Raw genomic sequence first — 15,105 nt, forward strand, 5'->3', positions numbered from 1 at the left:
CAGGGTTATAGTAATATCATGACAAGGATTTTCTGCTTTCCTATGAAACCTACTTGATCTTTTTGGCGTGTGTAATTGCTCGTCGGCTTAAGAACTTGCAAATTTCTTCCAAAGCCAAAACAGGGAGCGAGAATAAAAGCACAGCAAGCCATTCCGTCAGATTCAGCGGGGCAATAGAGAAAATATCCTGGAAGTATGGCACATACAAAATCATCATGTGTAGAGCCATGGACAGGACAATAGCACCGATGAGCCACAAATTCTTTAGCGGCGAGTGCGTCAACAGACTGTCAACCTCAGAAAGAGCGTTCAAAGCATTCAGCATTTCGATCGTCACCAGAATACTTAGGCTCATAGTAGAACCATGGCGCGCTGCATCGCCTGTAAACATGTCACATCCAACGTGACTAAATTCACGCGCACAGCGATGGAAATGAGTTAACTGATACACCGAGATTTGAGGTCCATTCTCGTACGCAACAAACCACCATGCATAACCAAGAATTGTAGCAACACCCACGTAAACACCAATCAAAAGATATCGCACAAACATCCATTGAGTTATCAATGGCTCGTCACGTTTCCGGGGTGGAAGTCGCATGACAGCACAATCAGGAGGGTTGAAGCCCAAAGCTGTAGCCGGAAGCCCATCAGTTACAAGATTTACCCAAAGCAGTTGTACAGGAATGAGGGCTTCAGGCATTCCCAGTATCACTGTCAAGAAGATGCTTACAACTTCACCAATGTTTGAGGAAATCAAGTAACGGATAAAAGATGCCGTGTTGTTGAAAATACTGCGGCCTTGCTCAATGGCCGTGACAATAGTTGCAAAATTATCATCTGCAAGTACCATGTCGGCAGCCAATTTGGCTACATCGGTACCTGTACCCATAGCAACACCGATAGACGCACGCTTCAAAGCCGGTGCATCGTTAACACCGTCACCGGTCATCGCAACCACTTCGTTTTGACCCTGTAAAAGGTCAACAATTTGACTCTTGTGCGCTGGTTCTACGCGCGAAAGTAGTACAACACGCCGACACATGGCTTTCTTCTCGTCCAAACTCATCTCATCAAAGTCGCGACCTGTAAACGATTTATCAGTCACATCTTCATTCGGTCCGAATAGTCCAATTTCACGACAAATCGACTCGGCTGTATACTGGTTATCACCAGTAATCACAATAACACGAACACCAGCGCCAATGCATGCCTGAATAGCATCTTGAACTTCAGGACGAGGGGGATCATGCATAGCAATTAATCCCACCAGAGACAGATCTTTCTCGTATTCCGAGTATTGCTTCGGATCCAGCACATGTAACGGATTAGGCAGTGTTGCTCCATCGCGAACAGCAACAGCCAGGGTGCGGAAACCTTTACGACCAAAAGCCTGCAATTTTGTCTCCAATTTCGCACGAACTGTGTCACTGAGCGGTACGCGCGTCTTCTCATTGACATAAATATGCGACGAACGGCTCAAGACTGACTCAGGAGCACCTTTCACTAGTAAGCGGCCAGTGTCTTGTGCATGGCATACGAACGTCGACATCATTTTGCGGTCGCGGGTAAAGTCAAGAGTCGATACGCGTGGCAAGGCTTCATTGTACAGGTTGCAAACAGCGTTGGCCCTCAGCGCAGGCTGTAGGCAATCCAGGCGTGCCTGTTGGGCAGCGTCATGATGTCCAATCTTCTCCACTAGTACTTGGAGGGCAGCCTCCGTGGCTTGACCCAATGCTTTATAGCGACCATTCGAATCCACAGTAATTTTTGCATCATTGCATATCGCGCAAGTCTCAACCAGAGCTTGCATAGCACTACCAGGCTGGTTTAAATTTGACACCACTTGATTGTTTGAATAGAGCTTGCCTTCTGGGCTGAAAGTGGTTCCAGTAACCGTGTATTCGATCTCAGAACCAGCCAACAAAACATGTGCAACACTCATTTCATTTGTGGTAAGGGTTCCAGTCTTGTCCGAGCAAATCACACTTGTAGATCCAAGTGTTTCAACGCTTGGCAAGTGACGAACGATGGCATTTTTGCGGGCCATTTTTTGGGTTCCAAGGGCCAGACAGGCTGTAATCACAGCGGCAAGACCCTCAGGGATGGCAGCAACAGCGAGGGCAACAGCGATCTTAAAATAGTAGATGGCGCCACGCACCCAACCATGGTGTGATGGATCATTAAAATGACGGATGTTTACAACCCAAACAAGGATGCAGATAACCATGATAGCCTTGGCAAGGAGATCACCAAACTCGTCCAACTTCTCTTGCAACGGCGTCTTCGACTCATCTTGCTGTCCAATTTCGGCGTGAATGCCACCAATAGCGGTGTTCTCACCAATTTGACATACTAGGGCAACACATGAACCACTTACCAGCGTAGTGCCAGCAAAAAGAATATTCACCATGTCTTGCTTAACGGCCTTGTCATCTTGAACCACAGTCGCTGATTTATAGACGCTTTCTGATTCTCCAGTAAGAATTGCTTGATCAACCTGCAATGATGACGATCTAAGCTCGAGAACCCGACAGTCAGCAGGGATGCGGTCACCTGTTGAAAGGATCACAATATCACCGGGAACAAGCTCCTTAGCATTTATGCTAGAAACGTCACCATTACGAAGCACAATAGCAATATCTGGAGAGTAAGCACGAAGTGCTTGAATAGACTGGTCGGCATTCCGTTCCTGAAGAACGCCGACAGTCGCATTAGCAATCAAAATCAGGAAAATAACGCTGGGTTCCACAAGTGCGTTCAGCAAACTCCCTTCATTTTCCACAAGTGCAAGAACTAAGGAAACCATAGCCGATGCAAGAAGGATAACGACGAGCTGATCTTGGAACTGCTGTAAAACCAGACGCCACAGCGGAACCGAATCTTCTTCCTTCAACTCTGTATATTAGCGATTCCGCGACGCACGAACCATTTGAGCCATAGCGAATTTGTGCATCGGCAACTTGCTTATCAGAGAGACCCTGGGAACGTTGCACCTGGAAATGGCCCAGAGCGCCTTCCACAGAGGACGTCCACGCACGCTCCATGTCGCCGGAGAGTAGATGGCTAGAGAGTACGTGGCTTAAGGTTCCACGACAGCTCCACGTGTAACGTCAGTCACGTGAAGACAAAGTGATCCATCGGCTCCGACGTCTCTTTTACTCGTGCCATGTCTTTCCTGGGTGCCTTCCGTCCCTCCAGCGCGGCCCTAGGAGGCCTATTATGGTATGTACTTGTAAAATTTATGATATAGGAAAAACCCTTGGCGCCTGTCATCACCTCGCAAGGCGCGTGTCCGTCAGCGTTTGCGAGACGTTGATATGGTAATTGAGACTGTCCGCGCCAGCGGTGTGACATGCTCCGCTTTGGAACGCGATCTCAAGCTTCCTAAAGAGAATGACATGCATTCGCGCGACAAGTATACCATTTTTTCGCCAACTGGTGTAAATTTCCGGAAAAGTGTCCACAAAGTTCCCAAGTGGACGCGCAAAACATTGCGCGTCAACCCCCGCGGCTTTTAAATATGGATGTACACTACTAACATCCCACGTCTGTATACCTCTTGATCTATAGAGTATGACAATTGCATACTATTTGCTCCCTAATAAGCTATAAGGAATTCTAATTGTGTATGTTAGAAGCCAAGCACATTCAAAGCTTGTTCGAAGACTTGAGGTCGTCAAAGGCAATTTGGCAACGCTTCGACATAGTTTTCTCGCCCTCACGAACCCAAACGCGAGGATCGTACTGCTTCTTGTTCGGCTTGTCAGGGCCCTCGGGGTTGCCAACCTGGGTCATCAGGTAGTCCTTCTTGTTGAGAATAAAGTCACGGATACCCTCAAGATAGGCGAACTGAGTGTCAGTGTCAACGTTCATCTTAATGACACCATTGTCCACAGCAGTATAGATCTCCTGCTTCTCCGAGCCCGAGCCACCGTGGAAGACCAGGAAAACAGGGTTTTCCTTGTTAGTCTTGAGCTGGTCGCGCACATAGTCCTGGTGCATCTTCAGGAGCTCAGGGCGCAGCACCACATTGCCGGGCTTGTACACACCGTGGACATTGCCGAAAGCAGCAGCAATGCTGAAGTTGGGGGTGATCTCGCTGAACGCCTTGTAGATGTCCCAAATGTCCTCAGGCTGCGTGTATAGAGCCGAGTTGTGGACGTGCTCATTGTTGACACCATCCTCCTCACCACCGGTGATACCGATCTCCATCTCAAGCCAGATGCCAATCTTGGCCATGCGCTTCAGGTACTCAACGCAAATCTTAATGTTCTCTTCCTTGGGCTCCTCCGACAGGTCGAGCATGTGCGAGCTGAAAAGAGGTTCGCCAGTCTTCGCAAAGTGCTCTTCATCAGCCGCAAGCATACCATCGAACCAAGGAAGCAGCTTCTTGGCACAGTGGTCCGAGTGCAAAATGACGGGAACGCCGTAGCTGGGAGCAACCGAGCGAATGTAGTGCGCAGCGGCGGTGGCACCAGCGATCGAAGCCTGCTGCTTGTCGTTGGCAAGACCCTTACCAGCGAAGTAGGCAGCGCCACCCTGCGACAACTGCAGGATGACAGGCGACTTCGAGTCACGAGCGGCTTCAAGAGCGGCGTTGGCCACGGACGAAGTCTAAAAGTTAGCTGTTGCGCTGAAAGAACATACAGTCACGTTGAAAGCAGGGATGGCAAAGTGGTTCTCACGAGCGTAGTCGAACACCTTGTAGACATCCTTGCCCGAAACAACACCAGCAGGAACAATGTCGAGAATACCCATATTGGATGAAGTTGGCGAAAGTACACTGCTACGCCCGGGCCGGCACCCGGCCTGTGGCCCTCACTCGACCTGTTCCGAAGGCACGTGTCCGGTCATGAGTGCACAGATCAATGCGTAGGTCACTACTTGGCTAATCTTAATTGGTCCATTGGGTATTCACTTTAGCTAAGTGATTGCTGATGGACGTCTAAAATCCCTTTGCATACTGCCCCTCCCTGTGTGATTAGATGTGACACGGGCATACATACTCGAAGAACCTCTGCATTATGGCCACGATATTTTCCAGTGCAGCAAGCCAATCTTGCAAGGGCGCGCGGACGCTCTCTTCTGATGGCCCGAGCTTTGCGTAAAAGTCTTTGCGATAGGGGCATGCTTTCATAGCAAGCTTTTGGTTAGCATATGATATTCGTACAGTAAAGATAGGCCGGACCACAATGCTGTGGTATTTCCGAAGTGTTTTTTCGTAGGCATTCGTAAAACTAATACTTAGTTCCTCAGATGGGTTTTGGATAGAATGTCCCAGAGCCTGCGCTGTGAAGTCAAGACCGCTTCCGATTAATGTGTACACTATACATACCGAAGAAGCCATAGTAAACCTTCTGTAGCTGTGCGCTTTTTGTCACCAGGCTGACCTTCATTCTTGACAAGGAGCTGCAAGGTACCCGAAAGGTCAGGGCCCGTCGCCAAGAGTCGGTCGCGAATTTTCTAGTGTTAAATGACCGTATCATACCTTAATATTACCGTTCATATCATTCTGAACGACAGCGAAGGCTGTGCTGCCAAGCAGGTCGAACAGCTTGACGACACCCTCAGTAGCTTCAATGAACTCTGACGTGGAAATGCCTTGTTCAGTGATTGGTACGTCTTGATAGGTCTGAGAGTAAGAAAATAGACAGAAACACCACGCACCGTCCGAAGTGTATCAAAATAGGTTGACATGGGGAACGCACCAGCAGGCGGCGGGGTACCATAAACGCACTGCCGACAAGGCACACAGCTGTGTTGCTCACGTGATACAAGGCCGAAGAACGTTGGCTATGCGTCAACCATGTTTTCTTTGTAGCAGCAACAAATAAAACCCCATGAGTATTGCAGGTACGTTAGCCCTATGTCGTCTCGGTGCTACAAGGATGAGAAGCATTCACAGACCTGATCCGATCCCCTAGGGGAACCGAGGACAACTTTTATTGCCTATTCTCTCTGAGTACTAGCACCGAGATCGCATTTCTGTGAGACATTCTAACCTATAGAGATTGTATTCAGGAGTGTATAGGCGTGAGATGACTCTTATAGATTGAGCAGATAATAGATGCTACCCTTCATGAATAGACGTTATGGTGGTCAGCAGATGGCTACGCTGCACCTCCACGTGCGGGAGATTTTCTGCAGAAGCTCTGATGCCGTCGACGATAGCACAAAGAGTCTGTCCTCTATCTAAAATCTCGTCATCACTAGACGAGCATATGTACCATATCGAAGCACAAAGACCAGACTTGCCGTATGATAGCCCCTTGACGCATTATAAACCCGCAACGCTTGGCTGCCTTCGACCGGGTGCCCTATTTTGCGGTACCCAAAGCAATCGTCAGCATACGTACGATGTACGAATCGAGTTCACGGTATGTGCTTTATGTGGTTCTAATTGAAGAATGTGGATCTTGAAGCTTCTACGATGGGCGGCTTTCTAAAAATATGTGGACTAACAAGCGAATATCCGGAGATTACAACCTATTTTGATGGCGAGATCATCGGTCCTCATTATAAGTTTGCTACGGACAAGTGGGATGCAACCACTCATGATGACTTGAAACACTGGGTGCGTTTTTTGTCTAATACAGACCTTGTTCCCTAATTTTGACGCATTGTACAATGAGCTAGGGAGTCTTCGACGACCCTTCGACTTTAAGGCATACCCTTATGTCTTTATGCGCTGGAAAGAGCGATTTCTTGTACCCGACCACCATGTGAGTCACATTACCGGTGCCAGCTTTGCCGGATTTTACTATATCTACCTTTCCCTTGATCCCATGTTGGAGAGCGAGGTAATCTCGACTCCGGGAGGGAGAACTGCTCCTATGTCGGAAGACCCAGTTTGTGCAAAACAAGACATGGAAAACCTGGCAAAGCCTATACAACTTCGCGGCTATTATTTCCACGAGAGTTCGGAACCTTTCCAAAAACTAGCTTTGTACCATATGCCGGCGAAGGTGTCTCATACCTTTGAGTTACAGTAATCTTACTCTTCTTCACCTTCCAATGTGCCTGCTTGCAGTCTTGTATAGCCCTCATAACGAATGCGAGCATACAGATAGACTTCGTATAAACTGTACAATACCAAGAACAGTAGAATTACTTGCCAGACTCGGTCCCAGCGGTGTAGCCAGCCAGGAGAGTAGGGCTCCAGGATGGTATCAAGCGTTAGAATGCCCCCGGGCATCACACCTTGTGAGGCAATAGGCTGAGATACGCGTCCGAAGTTCGTGATCCGAGCAGCGTGGTGGTGGTTGCGTACACTTTGGGCGTTCTTGATACCAATCATATATCCAATAGAGGAGCCTCGTGACCGTCCCATATACCGTAGCGCCAAGGCCCCGAACCGGCTTGTACCTCCTACGCTTTTATCGAGAAGGGTGGGGTGTTGTGCTTCGTCCTCCAAGGACAGAGGAAGATCGAAACGCTTTTCGTGCGCTTCATCACAGTCGTTCACAAGAAGAATGTGTTGGGCCACAAGTGCCCGAAGTAGCTCGGGACTGCGATAATACTCAGTGATGTTAATTTGGAGAAAAGCATCATCACTAGGGAGAAGTAGCACCACCTTTTGGCGCCCACAAGGACTCTTGGCTTGGATATCATATGTTTTGTTCCATAGCCATTGGAACCCCGCGTCGTCAATGAGCTGCATCATGCGTTGAGCCGACGATATTTGAGCAAGCTTGAACAGCGTTATCGGTACCGATGGCGGTACACGAAGACGAGGTACAACGTGAATGACTCCTGTATCTGTTAGAATATCCGGTTGAGTGACTGTGAGCCTCTCCGACGTATTGCTGCGAACAAGGAGCTCACGCGAATCCAGTCGCATGGATTGCAAAGAGCCCTCCCAAGTGGGTATCGTAGTCCAGTCTGACGAAAGCTGATCTGAGTACCAAAGTCCCGGCAAGGCGTGGTAGGTCAACACTTGATCTAAATCACGAGAATGCGTATGCAAAAGATATTTTGCCACAAGGCCCATAGCCTCAAATCCTGCATCATGAGGCACTAAATAGGTCATTATGGGCGCCTTTCGCACTCTGTCTTCCTTTTGCGACTGGACCAGGGCGCGCACAAACATGGTCAATGACGATTGCGTTGCGGTAGCGACAGGATCAAGGGGGATGTGAGCGACATCATTAACAAAGTAGAGTGTGGCGTTAGCTGCGCGAAGTGGACCTTTAAGAACCTTGGAAGACCCGATAGATATACGATCTTCGGTGGTAGATACATGAATACGCTGTGGTTGGCCCTGCAATTTCGAGGGATAAAACTCCGTAGATAACATTCCATAGGGTGCAAATTCATGATGCTCTCCGGGTAATATATGATACAAAAGCATTTCACGAAGGCGGGATATGTCATTGCCAGGATCACTGGGTATAGAAGGGTTGGTCGCTGCGTAAGAATGCAGCCAGTGCTTCAAAGCGTCGTTGGAGGGTACGATGAAGGTGAATGGGCCTTTGGGAGCATCGATACGTTGTGGTTCATGAGGATCCTGGTTAATATAGTGCTCAAGACCTGCCCGCTTCATGAGTGAAACATAAAAGGTTGCATTGAGGGCTAGTAAGCACTTTTCCATAGTCATACCCAGGTCGCCAAATGGCAGGTGTAACCCATCCACAAGATGAACGACGCCATTTTCTGTCAAAATATCTTCATCCACGATGCGTGCCCTGCCAAACTGCAGCTGACCCTGCGACGATACTGTGATATTGACCTCGCCTCCCAGAATTGAAGTCACACGAGTGGGCTGCGCAGCACGCAACAGCGAGGCATACCCAACCATATCATGACCTAGACCTGCATTGGATGCATGCCAGCCAAAAATACGCACCCAGTCGTCTATGGCCTGGGGCCAGTCACTGAATAGGTACGCTTTCTCCAGGGGCTGTAATGATTGCCATGCAGCATCCACCGGGAGGAACATAGTCAATTGCGGAATTGTAGCCAGCTTATGCATTGTGTCATTGGTAATATGGCGGAACGCAGTCGTATTGGCATGACTCTTCAAAAATATATCCAGGGGCGGTGGCACATCCAAGACTTGGTCGATAACATACAAAATACCATGGCGCGAGCGTGCATCGCGAGAAATACAACGCGCCCCGCCCTGTCCACGCGCATTCACACCAACACGGGTCACTTGACCAGTAGCATCGCGCTGGATCCGCATGTATTGTCCATGATTGCCCAGTAAGCCTCCATGGTCTTCCGCGCCAGGCTCGGGCGGCCGTTGGGGCTTTTGAGGAATCCGGCCAGGTCGGGTTGGCTCAAATAAGCGCTTACGAGAAGGTAGATGTAGTGTCTCATACAACTCCAGTGCGGGGCCCTCGGTCGGCAGCGTGTAATTGAGCACATGATAGAGTAGACGCTGCCGCAGCACGGCCTGAACATTGTCGGCCAGGGGGTCGCCCATGTCTCCGGAGAGCATGGCATTAAATGCTTTGTTGGTCGGAGCAAATATAGTAATGCCCGTTTCTTCTTCATCCAGCTCTTGAATGCGGTTCAGCGTGGGGAGCAACCGGGTACGCTGTAGCAGGTGTGTGAACATGCTGAGCTCAGGGTGATAATTGAGAACATCGATTAAGTTCTCCGTCTGCGTTGATTTCTCAGAACTATCCGCATACACACACTGTACGCCTAGGTAGAGTAGACCTAGCCATAGCCATGGCCTCAGCCACCACATCGTCGGCGGCGCAAGTGTGTGGTCGTGCACGATCGACGCCACTGCTGACAAATAGACACCAAAAATTGAGGGCCTCCGACTTTTCGAACACGATATGGCCGGTGGGTCGACCTCAACGTCGGCTGAATGCCTCCTGCGTGTGTGTGCAGATATTGCTGCACAGCTTGTTCAGGCACACGAGGAGTCGCGTCCAGTTTCTTTGAATGCGATCCGTGGAGCTACATGCAAGAAACATGGCTACGGGGGTGTGCCTCGTCTGACGGATATCATTGCTGCGGTGCCAGACCAATACAAAAAGGTGCTTGTTCCAGCCCTTCGAGCAAAGCCGATTCGAAGTGCTAGCGGTATTGCCGTGGTCGCTGTTATGTGCAAGCCCCATCGCTGCCCTCACATCGCACTCACGGGCAACATTTGTGTGTACTGCCCTGGAGGGCCGGATTCCGACTTTGAGTACAGCACACAGTCCTATACCGGCTACGAGGTATGTCGCTTTCATTCTGATACAGCCTACATCAATGCGTGCCATTCGTGCTCGCTACGATCCCTATGAGCAAAGTCGAGGGCGTGTGCAGCAGCTGCGCGAGCTGGGGCACAGTGTCGATAAGGTTGAGTATATTATCATGGGTGGCACATTCATGAGTTTATCAGAGTCATATCGCAATGAGTTCATTGCACAGCTTCACAATGCGCTGAGTGGACATACTGGACTTGATGTTGATGAGGCTGTGCGGTTCTCGGAGCGCTCTCAAACTAAATGCATTGGTATTACGATCGAGACACGTCCTGACTATTGTCTGCGGCCGCACCTGTCTCAAATGCTCCGATACGGATGCACCCGACTTGAGATCGGCGTGCAAAGCGTTTACGAGGATGTAGCTCGTGACACGAATCGCGGGCATACAGTCAAGGCGGTGTGTGAGACGTTTCATCTGGCCAAGGATGCTGGGTACAAAGTGGTGGCGCACATGATGCCAGACCTGCCCAATGTGGGTGTAGAGCGGGATATGGAACAATTTAAGGAGTATTTCGAGAACCCGGCTTTCCGCTCTGATGGTTTAAAGCTTTATCCGACCCTCGTTATCCGTGGAACGGGTCTATACGAGTTATGGCGGACGGGGCGGTATAAAAACTACACGCCATCGTTTTTGGTCGACGTGATTGCACGTATCCTGGCGCTTGTGCCGCCATGGACACGAGTCTATCGTGTCCAGCGCGATATTCCTATGCCGCTTGTATCCAGTGGCGTCGAGAATGGCAACTTGCGCGAGATGGCCCTAGAGCGCATGCGTGACTTTGGCGTGACGTGTCGCGATGTGCGTTATCGCGAGGTTGGTATTCACGAAATCCATACCAAAGTGCGCCCTGAAGAGATTGAGTTCCTGCGTCGTGACTACATGGCGAACGGCGGCTGGGAAAGCTTTTTGTCGTATGAGGACCCCGAGAACGACATTCTCGTGGCCCTTTTGCGTCTGCGCAAGTGCTCTAGCAGTGGCACATACCGCCCGGAGCTGACCAAGGATGGACAAACATCCATTGTGCGCGAACTACATACCTATGGTAGCGCTGTGCCCCTGCACAGTCGCGACCCTACGAAGTTTCAGCACCAGGGCTTTGGCACGCTACTGATGGAGCAGGCTGAACAGATTGCCCGCGACGAGCACGGCAGCGTCAAGATCGCCGTTATTTCTGGAGTCGGCACACGCGACTATTACCGTCGTCTTGGCTATGAACTCGAGGGGCCGTGTACGTACCGCCACAAGGCACTGACCTGGCAGACATGACCAAGCGCCTAGTATAGCCTAGGTAGATCACGTGCATACTTCAGATTGCGGGGGAGGCGACCCCCAGCCATCGATCTATGCACGACGGGCGGCAGGATCGCCCGCGTTGCCAGGTGCCTAACGTATGGATACTGAAGGATGGGCAATGCTATTCTGTCACGCTTGTGGTAACAGACCATCATCTCTGCTTGGAGAATGGCGATACTTGTGAGCGAGTGGATATACCTCTGATTGCGTATACAGTGCGTCGTCCCATGGTCCTTCGAGGTGGTACCAATGAGGCCTTGTATCCCCTGTCCCTCTTTCTTGAGACGTTTGAGCACATAGCATTGGGATTTACCGAAGAGGCTGTGGCCCTTTCTGTGCTGGAGCAGGTGAAGCAAGCTTCTCACAAAGGTACGTCGGATGAGATTAACCTTAAGAACGCTTGGATCAGTATTATGCGTTTCATCAGAAGACCTCTTTACAGGCAGGGTGGAATTTGTATCATGCCCCCAGCGAGTTTAAACGACAGGGTGTCGGTTCTACTACGAAAGCATGGCGGTTCTCGTTAGTGAATGCCAACTACGACGTATGTGTCGCGCCGGCTAACTTTAGTTGATACCCACATATCCCGCCACTATCGTGGTACCTGCCAATATTAGCGATCAGACACTGATCCAAGCTGTGAAGCATCGCAGCAAGGGTCGCATTCCGGTCCTTACTTATCTCCACTGGGCCAACCAAGGCACAATCTCACGTTCGAGCCAGCCCATGGTCGGCATTACCCAGAATCGCTCCGTGCAGGATGAGCGGCTTGTCGAGGCAATTTTTCTATCACACGCCTATGATCAGGGATTCCGTATGGAGTCAACGGTGTATGGTTCGACTCAGAGTAACCTGATTGTCGATGCGCGGCCCACTACGAATGCGATGGCAAATCATGCCAAAGGTGCCGGATCTGAAAACATGGAACACTACAAAAACTGTAAAAAGGTCTATCTTGGTATTGACAATATCCATGTGATGCGTGAATCGCTGCGGAAGGTACAAGCGGCGCTTCGTGCCGCGGACGAGAGACCTGCCTTTATTGATTCTGCCACACCCACGCCAATTGATGAGCTGCAGCTGCATCGTTCGCAGTGGCTCAAGCACCTCACGGCACTGTTGGAAGGGACCAAACAAGTTGTGCAGCATGTCCACGTCTATTCGTCGCATGTACTGATCCACTGCTCGGACGGTTGGGACCGGACAGCGCAGTTGGCATCGCTCGCAGCGCTCTGCATGGATCCATACTACCGCACGATCAAGGGCTTTGCAGTACTGATTGAAAAAGACTGGGTCAGCTTTGGCCACCAATTTCAAGAGCGACTGGGCCTCCTGGGCCTAGGCGCTCACAAACACGACATGACGCCTCCTCAGCACGAACTGGTTTTTGACGCTAATATTCCAGAAGATGAGCGTGTTACCGATCCTGTGGGAGCATCTCATGTACTATGGGGATTTACGAAGTCACTCACGCAGCATTTCCAAGCCGGGGCTGCCTCTCAGCGCTCGCCAATCTTTTTCCAGTTTCTTGACTGTGTTGCGCAGCTCCTGCGCCAATTCCCTGAACGATTTGAGTTTACTGATACCTTCTTAGCAGAGCTCCTGCGCTTGGCGTACGCCGGCACAACAGGCACGTTTCTATTCAACACAGAGTGTGACCGCCTGGCGCCTAGGGAGGGCATCAGACCGCCCGCACAGGTGCTTCCTAGCGCATGGGATATGCTGCTATGCTCTGACAAGTGGACTCAGCCTCGGTTCAACCCTGCGCTGGACGTGCGCGCGGGCCCAGGTGACCACGGTGTCCTCTTCCCTGATCCAAAAGATGTGCGCTTCACGCCGACTCTCTTCCAACGAACGGATGCAGAGCTCAATAAAAAACTGGATGCTGACCGTTTGGAGCACCAACGGTTTCAAGAGCGACTCCGCTTAGTTGGTCGCGATGCGCAGTCTAGGCCCCTGGATGCGCCAGCGACGGACCCGCTGATTCCAGAGGAGACATTCCACATGGCGGCTCGTGGTGTGCGGGCTCTATTTCAAGACGGCTGGAGTCGAATGCAAGATGCCATACGCAAAACGAGCTCTGACACGCCTGATGGACCCGTACCTGCGAGCCCGACCGTGGACACTGCGGCGCCGACACAACCGGAGCCGAGGGAGATTCGTGCATCACCTTTAAATCCTTGGGTATACAAGCCAGACGAGGAATTGAGAGACCTAGAAACCCTCTCCCTGACGGACACGCGTGAAGCTCCTAATCCCAGCTCGAGCAAAGCTGCCTCATCCCAGGAACAGGGCGACCCGCTGATGGGCGATCCGTTAGGTGTGTGGAGTATGTAGAGGCACTCAATGTTGCCACGTGCTTAGCAAACCATCACCATCATGACGGGTGCGGACGTGACCAAGAGGCCGAAAGGTGCATATGACTTGGTTGGTAAGAACCTCAAGCTAAATACACGGGAGGATATTGCCCCGTATGTGTCTGAGATTGAACAGATGGAGCCTCTCGTTGAGATCCATTTGGGCGGCAACACGCTCGGTGTGGGTGCCTGCATGGCGCTGGCTGACGTGTTGAAGACGAAAAAGACGCTCAAGGTCGCGGACCTCGCTGATATTTTTACTGGGCGACTTATCACTGAAATCCCAGATTCGCTGCGCGCCTTGTGTGATGCCATGGTCGACCTGCCGGAGCTCGAGGAGGTCAATCTGTCGGACAACGCCTTTGGAGGCCGTTCTGCGGAACCTATGGTGAACCTGCTCACAAACAACCACCACATTCGCATTCTGAAGCTGAGCAACAATGGCCTGGGTGTGTCAGGTGGTACGATCGTTGCGGATGCGCTGTATGAGGCTGCGCAAAAGCTCAAGGAGAAGGGCGAAGCAAGCCAGCTTCGCAGTCTGATTTGTGGTCGTAACCGCCTGGAAAACGGCTCGGCACCTAACTGGGCGCGCGCATTTGCTGCCCATGGTGGTCTCAAGGAAGTGCGCATGTACCAAAACGGTATCCGCATGGAAGGTGTCAAGGCCATTTGTGAGGGTCTGTCGCAGTGCAAGGACCTAGAGGTGCTGGACCTGCAGGACAACACTGCCACGTTCCGTGGGTCGCATGCTGTGGCGACAGCCCTACCGAACTGGCCTCATCTGCGTGTACTAAATCTGTCTGACTGCTTGCTCAAGTCTCGGGGTGGTGGTCTGCTGTTCGAGACTCTCAGCTATGGTCATAACAAAAAGCTCGAGGCACTGCATGTGCAGTACTGTGATCTTGACCGCAAGTCACTGCACAAACTCGGCGAGGCGATTGAGCTGCACTTGAGTGAGCTCTCTCTCCTGGAAATTAACGGCAACTTTGCTGATGAAGAGGATCCCTCCATCAACAGGATTATCGCCGCACTGGAAAAGTGGGGTAAGACAGATGTGCTGGATGAATTAGATGAGATGGATCCTGAGGGCGAGGAGGATCCTGATGACGACGACGACGACGACGACGAAGAGGAGGAGGACAAGCCGGATGCAGAGGCGGATGAGCTGGCCGACAAGCTGGCCAGCGCACGTATTGCTGCCTAATAGGAGTAACGGCGATGCGCACCACGCTCGATCAGG

The 15,105-nt window shown here is 51.0% G+C and overlaps 8 protein-coding genes across 8 annotated transcripts; 5 read left to right on the forward strand and 3 right to left on the reverse strand.

Annotated features, from left to right (window-relative positions):
• Positions 1–49: 49 nt before the first annotated feature.
• Positions 50–3,047, reverse strand: MSY001_1947 (uncharacterized protein; the record flags this gene model as incomplete). The annotated part of the gene is made up of 2 exons (XM_018883777.1): positions 50–2,898; positions 2,930–3,047. The coding sequence occupies 2 exons, from the start codon at positions 3,045–3,047 to the stop codon at positions 50–52; spliced, it is 2,967 nt and encodes a 988-aa protein (XP_018740502.1).
• Positions 3,048–3,169: 122 nt separating this feature from the next.
• On the forward strand, positions 3,170–3,521 carry MSY001_1948 (uncharacterized protein; the record flags this gene model as incomplete). The annotated part of the gene is made up of 2 exons (XM_018883778.1): positions 3,170–3,225; positions 3,254–3,521. 2 exons carry the CDS (start codon positions 3,170–3,172, stop codon positions 3,519–3,521), a joined length of 324 nt encoding a protein of 107 aa, XP_018740503.1.
• A 130-nt stretch (positions 3,522–3,651) lies between these two features.
• On the reverse strand, positions 3,652–4,761 carry MSY001_1949 (uncharacterized protein; the record flags this gene model as incomplete). Its single annotated transcript, XM_018883779.1, has 2 exons — positions 3,652–4,617; positions 4,651–4,761. 2 exons carry the CDS (start codon positions 4,759–4,761, stop codon positions 3,652–3,654), a joined length of 1,077 nt encoding a protein of 358 aa, XP_018740504.1.
• Positions 4,762–6,224: 1,463 nt separating this feature from the next.
• Positions 6,225–6,995, forward strand: MSY001_1950 (uncharacterized protein; the record flags this gene model as incomplete). The annotated part of the gene is made up of 2 exons (XM_018883780.1): positions 6,225–6,380; positions 6,600–6,995. 2 exons carry the CDS (start codon positions 6,225–6,227, stop codon positions 6,993–6,995), a joined length of 552 nt encoding a protein of 183 aa, XP_018740505.1.
• Positions 6,996–6,997: 2 nt separating this feature from the next.
• MSY001_1951 (uncharacterized protein) lies at positions 6,998–9,565 on the reverse strand (the record flags this gene model as incomplete). The annotated part of the gene is made up of 1 exon (XM_018883781.1): positions 6,998–9,565. The coding sequence occupies one exon, from the start codon at positions 9,563–9,565 to the stop codon at positions 6,998–7,000; it is 2,568 nt and encodes an 855-aa protein (XP_018740506.1).
• Positions 9,566–9,794: 229 nt separating this feature from the next.
• MSY001_1952 (uncharacterized protein) lies at positions 9,795–11,481 on the forward strand (the record flags this gene model as incomplete). The annotated part of the gene is made up of 2 exons (XM_018883782.1): positions 9,795–10,181; positions 10,207–11,481. The coding sequence occupies 2 exons, from the start codon at positions 9,795–9,797 to the stop codon at positions 11,479–11,481; spliced, it is 1,662 nt and encodes a 553-aa protein (XP_018740507.1).
• Positions 11,482–11,735: 254 nt separating this feature from the next.
• On the forward strand, positions 11,736–13,845 carry MSY001_1953 (uncharacterized protein; the record flags this gene model as incomplete). Its single annotated transcript, XM_018883783.1, has 3 exons — positions 11,736–11,877; positions 11,904–12,052; positions 12,079–13,845. 3 exons carry the CDS (start codon positions 11,736–11,738, stop codon positions 13,843–13,845), a joined length of 2,058 nt encoding a protein of 685 aa, XP_018740508.1.
• A 42-nt stretch (positions 13,846–13,887) lies between these two features.
• On the forward strand, positions 13,888–15,069 carry MSY001_1954 (uncharacterized protein; the record flags this gene model as incomplete). The annotated part of the gene is made up of 1 exon (XM_018883784.1): positions 13,888–15,069. The coding sequence occupies one exon, from the start codon at positions 13,888–13,890 to the stop codon at positions 15,067–15,069; it is 1,182 nt and encodes a 393-aa protein (XP_018740509.1).
• Between the last annotated feature and the right edge of the window lie 36 nt (positions 15,070–15,105).

This window comes from Malassezia sympodialis, genomic scaffold, assembly GCF_000349305.1.
Source record: "Malassezia sympodialis ATCC 42132 genomic scaffold, msy_sf_9, whole genome shotgun sequence".
Lineage (NCBI taxonomy): Eukaryota > Fungi > Basidiomycota > Malasseziomycetes > Malasseziales > Malasseziaceae > Malassezia > Malassezia sympodialis.